Raw genomic sequence first — 12,124 nt, forward strand, 5'->3', positions numbered from 1 at the left:
AAAAATTACATCCCAGGCCGTTGGCCGAACTTGAAATTTTAAATTGTCTTTGCTAGAATCGAAAATTACATGAAAACAACAAAGCGAAAAATGGACGAATGAACATCTACTGGTAATATTGCCTAAGGTGCTCCGCGTTCCACGGGTGTGTGAACATGAGTCCCTCCATGTTCTCGAGCTCGTATGTGCCGTTGTGGATGGCTCGACGCACACGGTACGGGCCTTCCCAGGTGGGGCCTAGAATTCCCGCACCTTTCACCTTGGTGTTTTGGAACACCCTTCGAAGAACGAGGCTTCCGTCGGCGAACTTCCGCAGCTTGATCTTTGAGTTGTAGTATTTCTCGACTTTCCTCTTTTGCGCAGCAAGTCGGGTGAGTGCGTCCGACCTCCTTTCGTCTATGAGGTCTAACTCGAGCCTGATTGCGTCGTTGTTGGTGGCTTCTTTGTACTCCTCGATGCGCAAGGTTGGTAGCTTGGTCTCGACGGGTACCACGGCCTCGACGCCGAATGCGAGAGCGAAAGGAGTTTCGCCGGTCGCATTTCGAGCGGTGGTGCGGTATGCCCATAAGACCATGGGGAGCTCGTCGGCCCAAGCCCCCTTTCTTTCCTCCAGCTTCTTCTTCAAGTTCTCTTTGATTGTCTTGTTAACCGCCTCGACTTGACCGTTGGCTTGAGGATGGCGGGGAGAGGAGAAAGTCTTGCTAATGCCCAGTTGTTCGCACATTTCTCGGAGGCGTGCGTTGTCGAATTGTTTCCCGTTGTCGGTCACAATTAACGCGGGGATCCCGAAGTGGCAGATGATGCTTTTCCAAATGAAGCTCGTCGTGTTCGCCTCAGTGATCTTCGCTAGCGGCTCAGCCTCTACCCACTTTGTGAAGTAATCGATGGCCACGATTGCGTGCTTGTATTGCCTCGGGGCCGTAGGTAGCTCACCGATGAGGTCGATTCCCCACTTCGCGAAAGGTCGCGGCACAATGATTGGACACAATGGGGCCGGTGCTTGACGTGGGATGTGGGCGAACCTTTGGCACTTATCACACTTTTTGGCCCACTCGTGGGAGTCCTTTTTCAAGGTCGGCCAAAAGTATCCAAGTCTCAGTAGCTTCAATGCCAATGATTGCCCGGCGGCGTGATTTCCGCACACCCCTTCGTGCACTTCGCGGAGTGCTTTTCTTGCCTCGACTTCGGTTAGGCAGCGGAGAAGGGGCATAGAATAGCCTCTCTTGAACAGGTTATCCTCCCTCATTGTGTACTTCGGCGCCAAGCTTCTCAGCTTTCTGGCCTCTTCTTTGTCTTCGGGGACGACTCCTCGCCTAAGGAATTCCACGAGCGGAGTCATCCATGAGGGAGGCGGAGTCTCGTCAACTACCCCCACGTCGCCTCTCGAGACGTAGGGTCGGGTTAGTACCTCGATCGGGACGCTGCCTTCGCCCTCCTCGTCTATCCCAGACGCGAGGCGGGCCAGGGCGTCAGCGTCAATGTTCGCCTCTCGGGGAACTTGGACGATCTCGAACCACGACAGGGCCTCTAGGTTCTTTTGGGCCTTGGACAAGTATGCGATCATGTGTGGCTCTTTTGCGGCGTAATCGCCCTTAACGTGGTTCACAATCAGTTGCGAGTCGCAATGGATACGCAGGTTTTGGGCACCTAACTTGTTCGCTAACTCCAAGCCAACGATCAGAGCCTAGTACTCTGCCTCGTTGTTGGAAGCCTTGAACTCAAATCGTAGGGCGTATCTCAACTTTTCCCTATCGGGATTTGTGAGCACAACGCCGGTGCCAGCCCCCCGGGCGTTTGACGCGCCATCCACGTGCAAGTTCCAGACCGGCCCTATCGGGTTGTTGGTTCTCTTCTTCGACGACTCGCTGTGGTCGTCCTCCTTGTCTTCAGTGCTCTTACTACGTTCGTCGCCCTCGTTGGTTGGCGGCGCGCTTGTGAACTCGGCGATGAAGTCGGCGAGGGCCTGACCCTTAATGGCGGTTCTCGGTTGGAACTCGATCCCGTACTCGCCCAGCTCTTGGGACCATATCGCCATTCGAGAGGAGGTCCCTTTTTGAAGGGCCTTCTCGATGGGATGTCCCGAGCGGACCACAATGGGGTGCGCTTGGAAGTAGGGCCGGAGCTTTCTCGCGCTCATGACGAGGGCGAGGGACAGTCTCTCGATTTCGGGGTATCGGGTTTCGGCGTCGAGGAGCGCCTTGCTAACGTAATACACCGGCCATTGTACCTTGTCTTCTTCGCGTATGAGAACCGCGCTCACGGCCCTATCGGAAACCGCGAGGTAGAGGAACAAGGTTTCGCCATTCTTTGGCTTCGCGAGGAACGGGGGGGAGGTGAAATAGGCTTTCATATCGTGGGATGCTTCCTTGCACTCCTCCATCCACACGAACTCGTCGATCTTTTTTAGTGCCTTGAAGAACGGTTGGCACCTATCAGTGGCTTTGGAAACGAATCGCGTCAGGGCGGCGATCCTCCCCGTCAAGCTTTGAACTTCTTTGACCTTCTGTGGCGACCTCATCTCTATGATTGTCTTAATCTTCTCAGGGTTGGCCTCGATCCCGCGGCGGCTCACCATGTAGCCCAGAAACTTTCCAGACTCGACCCCGAAAGCGCACTTGTTGGGGTTGAGCTTCATTTTGTAGCGTCGCAGGATCGTGAACATTTCCCCAAGGTCTCGAACGTGGTCGTGGGCTTTGAGGCTTTTGACAAGCATGTCGTCCACGTAGACCTCCATAGTTTTGCCAATTTGATTGGCAAACATGCGGTTCACCAACCTTTGATACGTTGCTCCCGCGTTTTTTAGGCCAAAGGGCATGACCTTGTAACAGTAAAGTCCGCGGTTCGTAACAAAGGTGGTTTTAATCTGATCCGGCTCGTGCATGCGGATCTGGTTGTAGCCTGAATAGGCGTCCATGAAGCTCAGCGACTCGTGGGCCGCCGTGGCGTCCACGAGCTGCTCGATCCTCGGGAGAGGGAAGCTGTCTTTCGGGCAGGCTTTGTTGAGATCTTTGTAATCGATACAGATCCGCCACTTCCCGTTTGGCTTCTTGACCATCACCACATTGGACACCCACTTGGGGTGCTCCGCCTCCCTGATGAAGTCGGCGGCGAGAAGTTTGTCAACTTCTTCACCAATGGCTTGGTACCTCTCCCCACTGAACGCACGCCGCGGTTGGACGTGCTCGGCCACTCTCTTGTCGTCGTTGAGACGATGAACCATGATTTCGGGGTCGATCCCCGGCATGTCGACGTGTGTCCACGCGAAGACATCTTTGTGCTCTCGGAGGAAAGTGGCGAGCTCGGTTCGGACTTCAGACGAGAGTTGGGCGCCTACCTTGACCACTTGGTCAGGCTTGGCGTCGTCCAACACGACGGGAATGAGGTCATCCGGTGTCTCCACCTTTCGACGCTCGACTTCGTCCCTTTGGTCTAGCTCTCCGAAGGTGCCTCCCTCCTCTATCTTGCACGGGAATTCGTCCCCGAGTTGGAAGACGGTGCTCACCATCTTTCCTTTCCCTTTTCCGTCCACGCCCTGGATGTAGCACATCCTCGCCTTGGATTGGTCTCCCAACATCACGGCGATTCCTTTCTCGGTCGGGAACTTCATCATCAGGTGGTACGTGGACGTTATGGCCTTCAACCGATTGAGAGTCGGGCGGCCGACGATGATGTTGTAAGTCGAGGGCTGATCCACCACTAGGAAAGACACGATGTGGGTAACCTCGAGCCCCCCCGGCGTACCGAAGGTAACCGGGAGGTCGATAGTTCCCTCCGTCATGACCCTTTCCCTGGAGAAGCCGAAGAGCGGGGTTGAAATTGGGGTCGGTTTCATCCCGGATAGCTTCATCCTGTCCAACGCCGACTTGAAGATTATGTCGGCGGAGCTCCCATTGTCGATCAGGATTCTCCGGACGAGGTTGTTGGCGACCGGGGCAGAGACGACTATCGCGTCGTTGTGTGGATGGAGTATTCGCGCCGCTTCTTGTCCGGTTAAGAACAGGGATTCGAAGGGGGCCGGAGGAGGGGCCTCGTACGTATGGTTGATGTAGTGCGCTATTTTCCCTTGGGAAACTTCACGCACGTACTTCTTCCTTTGCGTAGCCGAGTCTCCGAACTCCGGGCCGCCCAAAATCGCGCCCACGACGTGAAGTTGCGAGCTCTCCGGTTCTTCGGTTGCCGCGCGGTCCGTGACAGTCACCGTTGTCGGACCTTTCTTTCCCTGCCGCGGGCGGCCTCCGTGTGCCGCGGCCGTCCCGATAGTTCTAAGGACGTATTCTATCAGCTTCCCATCTTGAATCAGGGCCTCAATCTGACGCTTGAGTTGATAGCATTCGGATGTCAGGTGCCCGTGATCCTGATGGTAGTCGCAGTACTTGCTTTGATCCCTCTTGGCGGGATCCTTCGTGAGAGGGGTTGGACTCCCCAACTTGTCACGGTGCAAAGCTAGGATTCGCTCCGGCGAAGTGTTCAGAGGAGTGAATGGCGAGAACTTTCAGAAGCTATCGACATGTGGCGGCCTCGGCCCGGGGAGGGAACGGCCGTTAGGGGCCTGGTTTCCCTTATTCCTCCTCTTCCGAGGGTCGGGACGATCTTCATCTCGATCGTCGCGGCGGCGACTCCCCTGTCCTCCTGACTTTCGGCCATCTCGGCCATCGAGATAGTCCTCGACTCCCATATACGTGCGGGCTCTCGTCATTAACTCCGCCATGTCTCGTGGGACTTGGCCAACAATAGACTTGAGGAAGTCGCTCGTGCGTACTCCCTCAGTGATCGCCGTGATGGCGTCCCTGTCGTCGAACCCTTCGACCTTGTGAGACTCCTCGGTGAAGCGAGCGAGGTATTGTCTCAACGTCTCGTCTCTTCCTTGTCGGATAGAGAGGAGGTGGGTCTTCGGTTTCTTTTGCGCCACGAGGGTGGCGAATCGGGCGTGGAACGCCTCTCGTAAGGCCCGGAAAGACGGGATGCTTCCCGGCCTCAAACTTCGAAACCACTCAAACCCCGAACCTGTGAGGGTCAGGCTGAAGGCTTGGCAGAGGGTGGCGTCCGTCTGCCCTTGCATCGTCATCCACGTCTCATAGTGTTGGACATGGAAGTGGGGATCCGTACGTCCATCGTAGGGGGGGATGGACGGTAACTTGAAGTTTCCCACGCATGGTTGCGCGAGGACTTGTGCCGCGAAGGGAGAGTATGATTCCTCGATCCCTCCGTACGGCCTTTGCCTCCCTGACTCCCTCATTTCTATGATTTGATTTTGGAGGCTCTGAATCATTGTGACCATGTCGAGCCCGTTAGCGGGGCCGACCGTCGGGGCCACGGGAGTCACCGGTTGGCGCTTCTTGGACGCTTGGTCCACGACATTGGCCTGACGTCGGCCGAGAGTTGCGGCGGGGAGCGCGTCCCTCCGAGAGTTTAGCCTTTGGCGGAGATCCTCCCCTCGGGAGTTTCTCTGCGCCGTCAAGCGCTCTCTAAGGTCCACGCTTGGCGCGGGGCGAGGCGAGGTCGCCCTTGGTCGAACCATCCGGCGGGCGCTTTGGCTATCGGCCCCATCATCTACCAGAGTCGCTCTCTCCCCGGCGAGGGGCCGTGTTCGGCCGCCTCTTGAAACCGAGGGGGCGAGTCCCCGGGAATGTGACCGTGCCTGCTGCCGCGCTAGGTGCGACGGCCCGGCCAAAGCATTGTTAGACCTCTCGGGCCGTGAAGGGGCGAGGCTGGGCGTTGCCTCATTGGTCCTCGACGCCCCCACATATTCGGGGTCGGAGTCGTCTTGGGCGGACCTATCTTCAATGTCATAGCCGAGGAGGTCGGCTATGAGCGTACCGTCGACGCCGGGGCGGTCAAGGAGCTCCGCAAGCCGCCGGGCCGTGTCCTCTCGGAGCTCGGCCTCGGGGTCATTCATCGGGTCTTGGGTCTGGCTCTCGCTATCGCGAGGTTGCCCTTCAAGACGATGTGCGAGGCGTCGAAGACCGTACCTCGAGCTTGTCGCTCGGGTACCCGCGGAGGTGGCGGGAATATGACTCATCTCTCGAGAGTCGTGAGAGCAAAGGGAGAAAACTTGTAGAGGGAATGCGTCGTCAAAGTCGAGAGATCCCCTCCTTCTAGCGCCAAAATGTTGTCGCAGTTTTTCGGACAACGATTTAGGAGTCACAGACGGTTAGACCCAAGGCCGGACCAAGTGGTCTCGTCTCGACTCGAGCGTGTCGGGCTTGGTATCCCAAGCCGTCCCTTAGCTGTAGCTGATCTCTATCTCGTCCAAGCACCTGAAACGTGAACAGAAAGGTGTGAACTACAAAGGGGAAACAGAGGGGTTGCCTCTGTTTACCTCTCCGACGCTCAACATTAGCAGGATTGAGGTGGTTTGTAGAGGGTTTAGTGTTTAGAGGTCGAGACTTGAGAGAAACGAGCGAGGTATGAGTTCGACAGCGTTTCAGTACTCAAATTCGGATTACCTGGACTAGGGGATGGACCTCTCTATTTATAGGCGACCAAGGGACGTATTGAGGGTCCCTTGGCCGAGTGAGGCTGAGTCGGCCATCGGCCGAGTGAGGCTCGGCCGGCCGATGGCCGAGTGAGACGATGGTCGCCGAGGGAGATTCACTCGGCCAATGGCCGAGTGAAGGAATGGACGCCGGGTGAGCTTCACTCGGCCATTGGCCGAGTTAAGAGTCTGGGCCGAGAGAAGACTCACCCAGCGGCCGACCGAGTGAGCTGTTGGGCCGGCAGGGGGCTTCATTCGGCCTTCGGCCGATCGAGCGTGCTGGGCCGCCTGGGGCCTCACTCGGTCATTGGCCGATGAGCATGGTGGGCCGGCTGGAGACTTCATTCGGCCCTTGGCCCGGCGAACACGCTGGGATGTCTGAGGCCTCATTCGGCCATGGGCCGAGTGAGCATGGTGGATCTCGTTTGGCCATTGGCCGAGTGAACATATGGAGAAGTTCACTCGGCCATTGGCCGAGTGATGGGCCTGGGCCGAGAGAAGGCTCACTCGGCCATTGGCCGAGTGAGTTGATGGGCCGGCCGAGTGTGGGCTGGAAGTAGGGTTTCACTCGGCCATTGGCCGAGTGAGCTTGCTCGGCCGCCCGAAATGTTGATCGAGCCGTCGGACCTCGTCGGGCCGACAACAGGTAATTCTCCTATAAATACCCCACCTCATTCACAACTAACAACACACAATTTTAGAGATTGAGAGCTTTTCTCTCTATAATATTAGCCATTCTTCTCTCTCTCTCTAACCCTTCTTGTTTGTTTTTGTTTTTTGGCACCTAGGTCCACATTTGACCTAGCATTTTGTTTTAGCTCTTCGACTCTAAGAATCGTTATTGACTCGTCGTGTATAAAAGTGTCCACACACTAAATCCTTCTTCTCTCGAGTGATTCATGTGATAGAAACTTTAGTGGTTACTCAAATTCCCGAAGAACGAAGAAAGGCGACCTACGTGGGGAGACGAGCGATTCAACCTCCACAAGCTTCTAAACGATCAAGCTTCGTAAAGGTTAGTAAATGAGTAATTGCTCTTCAATAGTTTTAATTTAATATAACATGTGCTTGCTCTTTGTCTAGGTTAGTAAAAATCGTTTTTACTTGTTTAAAGAAATTTTGGCGCTTGAAGAAGCATTAAACTTTTCTTAATCCTAGATCTATTCTAACAGAACCCATGCCACGTGTATGACGCGTGGGATGTGCAGAAAATAGTACAAAAAGAAAAAAATTAAGGAAGGACGTGACCTTTTAGGCTATCTCTTCTCGACGCATCCTCCCCAAAATTAAAACGGTTCCCTCAAGTGCGACGATTAGCACCCTCGAAAACCTCTATACTCCATCTCAATCCAACTAATGTTGAGTGTCAGAGATGTAAACAGAGGCACCCCCTCTGTTCCACCTTTAGAGTTTACCGTTTATCTGTCTATTTCAGGTATAGCGGCAAGCAAGGGAACCATCAATAGCTAAGGGAAGACTTGAGACATCGAGTCCGACACGCTCAAACCAAAGCGAGACCAGTCGGTCCGACCGTGGGGCTAACCGCTTGGGCCTTGTAAATAGGTGTCCAAAACCGAGCGACAACACTAGAACCCCTTCCTATTTGTCCAAAAAACGCCACGACGGGCTTGGACAACCACAAGGGAATCACCCCCATAGTCGAGGGAAAGGTTGAGATTCCCCCAACATTTTGTGTATGCTATTGCATGGGGAAGCAATGTTGGCATTCGTGCCCGCAAGAAGAGTAGTAGTTATTACTTATATACATTTGATGTAATAAAGTCTCACGAAGACTCTTGCTTCTAACTGCTGAATAATTAATAAAGAGTTGAAACTTTCATTCATTCTTCCTTGTCTGTTTGAAGCTTTAGGATAAACATTAGTCTTTAGTCCTTAAACAAACCTAATAACAAATGAAGAGTTAAATATAGATTTGATGAACAAACTCTTCATGGTTTACTTAAAATAATATCTTCACAATCTAAGGATCAAAGGGCTACTGATCTCAGTTTGATTGTTAGGAGAATCTATGATGTCTAGTTATGAGGCATTGAGAGTTGGAGACTCTATAGCTCTTCCTACGTATCTCCTGAAGGTACTGAATTAACCAGTGCACTTCTAGAGACAGTATAAGAACAAACCATTTAACCTCTTATGTCTCGGAGTCATTATGTATAAATTGCATCGTGCTTACCTCAATCTTGAAAAGAGACATGTCATTTCATAACTTACGTATTCTCATTTGAGAAAGTCAGAGTTCTAGATTCAATATGTGATATACACAAGATCTGTTGGTTAAGTACTAAGTTATGAAGATGTCATGACTAACTTTGTGAAGATCTCATAGATATGGAATACATGTACGAGATTGCTGAAATGCAATGTATATCACGTCATGCTTTGTTCCTTGAAATGTGAATAAATGAACTGGCCAGTGTCCAAATTGAGTCATGAATCTTTTGGATGAATCAATGTGACTTGTTAGCTCCTCGTCAATACATTGCTTCTAAATCACATCTAGTTGATGATATTCATGAAGGGTAAACATAGATAATATTCAATGGATCCACTCATCACAATTAAGTAGAATTCTTGAGTAGAAAATATATTCATTTGAACCGAGATATTTTCAGTGTCAACTCTTTAGTGGAGTCAGTTGACATTAAGCTAGAACTTGGAAAAGGTTTGTGAACTTTTGAGTCCAAGTATGAGAGCTCAAGCTTTGTTCATTTGGATCCACGAGGTCACTACCACAAGTCATTAGAGTAGGATTAGTTAAACTAGAAGCTAAGTAAAAAACAAGTTCAAATGTTGAACTAGACAAGTTTTACGAAATTGTCTAAAGGGTAATTTTTTCCATTAGGACATAAGATGTTTTGTATGTCAATAAATAATTTTTTTTGACATTATCATATGATGACAATGAAATAGTCCACATTGCCAACATGAAGGTATTTGGGCGCTGAGGATTGAATTTCATTTTATGGAATTTTTCGTGAAAATTCTACATGGGCTTTTCTTAATTTGTCACGAACATATATAGAAACATCTAAAGTTTGTTCTAGAAGATCAAAACCGTCAACCATGAAGAGAGAAATGGAATTTATTTTGTACATTAATATATGAAGATACTTGCAAAAAGAAAAAGAGGAAACAAATCCATAGCATCATGCTATGCATTTTGACGGCAAGCAAGGAGAGGGAAACAAAAGAGGAAACAAATCCACGAGGCATGAGGCAACATGTTGCATGCCCAAGGCAGAAAATAGAAACTACGATTTGCTCATGAATATGTTATATTCAATACATCCTCCTATAAATACCACACCTCAATCACAATGGTGAATACACAAGATTTTGAGATTGAGAGCTTCTCTCTATAGACTTGCCGCAAACCCCTCTCCCTCTATCTATCTTCTTGTTCTTTTGTTTTGGCACATAGGTCCGCATTTGACCTAGTGTTTTGTTTTAGCTCTTTAACTAAAAGACAAGTTCTTGAGTCATAGTGTTTAAAAGTGCTCACACACTAAATCCTAAACAAACTCGAAAGACTCTAATGGTAGAAACTATTGTTGTCAATGGTGCCCACAAGAAGAGTTGTAGTCTTTATTTTGTACATTTGATGTAATAAAGTCTCATGAAGACTCTTGCTTGTAATTTCTTATTCATTAATAAAAAGTTGAAACGTTCATTCATTCTTCCTTGTCAGTTCGAAGCTTTATGATAAAACACTAGTCTTTAGTCCATATACAAACTAAACAACTTACGAAGAGACAAATGTAGATTTGCATGAAAAAACTCTTCGTAGTTTGCTTAAAACGATATATTCGCAATCTAAGGGTCAAAGGACTATTGACCTCAGTACGATTGTTAGGAGAATCTATTATGTCTGGTTATGGGGCATTGAGAGTTGGAGACTTTATAGTTCTTCTAGGTATCTTCCGAAGGTACTGAATTGACCAGTGCACTTCTAGAGACAAAATAAGAACAAACCATTTAACCTCTTATGTCTCGAAGTCACTACGTATGAATTGCATCGTGCTTACCTTAATCCTGAAATGATACATGTCATTTCACAGCTTACGTATTCTCATTTGAGAAAGTCAGAGTTCGGACTCACTATGTGATTCCGAACAGTGCCTATTGGTGAAGTACTAAGTTGTGAGAATTTCATGAGTAACTTTGTGAAGTTCTCATAGATATGGAATTCATGTACAAGATTGCTGAAATGCAATGTATATCACCTCATGCTTTGTTCCTTGGAGTGTGAATAAATGAACTGGCCAGTGTCCAAATTGAGTCTTGACTCTTTTGGATGAAACAATGTGACTTGTTAGCTCATCGTCAATACATTGTTTCTAACTTATTCACAAGCGACAAAGGAGTTGAGGAAATAACAGCTAGAAGGGTAAAATGGTAATTTTGTAAATCCCGACTAACTGATGATATTCATGAAGGGTAAACATAGATAATATTCAGTGGATCCGCTCATCATAATTTGGTTGAATTCTTGAGTAGAAAATAAATTCATTTGAACCGAGAGATTTTCAGTGTCAACTCTTTAGTGGAGTCAGTTGACATTAAGCTAAACTTGGAAAAGGTTTGTGAACTTTTGAGTCCAAGTGTTTAGCTCAAGCTTTGTTCATTTGGATCCATGAGGTCACTGTCACAAATCACATCGAGTAGGAATTGTTAAACTACAAGCTAAGTCAAAACAAAAACGAGAAAAGTTTTACGAAAATTATCAAAAGGGTATTTTTGTCTTTCAAGACATAGGATGAAATGAATGTTAATAAATTTTTTGACAAGGTCATTTGATGACTTAAACCCACTCGGCCAAAATTAGTTTTATTGGGCCTTGTGGATTAATTTCATTTCATAAGAATTTTATTGAAAATTCTTAATGGGCCTTTTTCATGTTGTCATGAACAAATGAAGAAGCTTCTAGAAGTCGCTTCTAGAAAGCCACTTGGGCGCCCACTACCCTAAAGAAAGAGAGAACATTTTGTGCATAAATGTATCAAGATACTTCCCAAAAGAAAAAGAGGAAACAAATTTCCCATGCATGCATATGGAATTTCGGCCAAGGCAACCAAGAGAGAAACAAAAGAGGAAACTAATCCCTTGGGGATTTGCATGAGGTGGGCGCCTATTTTGGAGGAATGGGTAATAAGGGATTGCTCATAAAGGCTTGGAAAATAAGAGGAAACTACTACTTTCCAAGGCCAACCCTTCGCCTATAAATACCCTACCTCATTCGTATCATTTCATTCATTCCACATAAGTTAGAGATTGAGAGACTCTCTCTCTAGACCTTGTGGCCGAACTCCTCTCTCTCTCTCTATTCAATTTCATTTTATTTTTTTGGCACCTAGGTCCTCATATGACCTAGCGTTTATCTCTTCGACTTCAAGACTCGTTCTTAAGTCGTAGTGTTTAAAAGTGCCCACACACTAATTCCTTTTCTCTCGAGTGATTTAGTGATATAAACTTTCGTGGTTGCTCGAGTTGCCGAGGAAGGAAGAGAGACGTGCTGCGAGGGGAGACAAACAATGCAACCTTTTCCAAAAGCTTCTCAACGTTCAAGCTTCTAAAAAGGTTAGTAATATTTTATGCTCATATTAGTTTTTATTTACATGTGCTTGCTCT

The 12,124-nt window shown here is 48.9% G+C and overlaps 1 protein-coding gene across 1 annotated transcript in view; it reads right to left on the minus strand.

The window, feature by feature from the left end:
• LOC149404062 (uncharacterized) overlaps positions 1–8,132 on the minus strand; it is a 33,898-nt gene extending 25,766 nt beyond the window's left edge. Inside the window, exon 1 of the mRNA XM_089607380.1 lies at positions 7,983–8,132. Within this exon, the coding sequence (XP_089463506.1) occupies positions 7,983–8,132 (150 nt within the window). The remainder of the gene's footprint in view (positions 1–7,982) is intronic.
• Between the last annotated feature and the right edge of the window lie 3,992 nt (positions 8,133–12,124).

The sequence above is a fragment of the Urtica dioica genome, chromosome 2, assembly GCF_054948205.1.
Source record: "Urtica dioica subsp. dioica isolate 48M chromosome 2, U.dioica_male_clone48M_v1_H2, whole genome shotgun sequence".
Taxonomy (NCBI): Eukaryota; Viridiplantae; Streptophyta; class Magnoliopsida; order Rosales; family Urticaceae; genus Urtica; species Urtica dioica.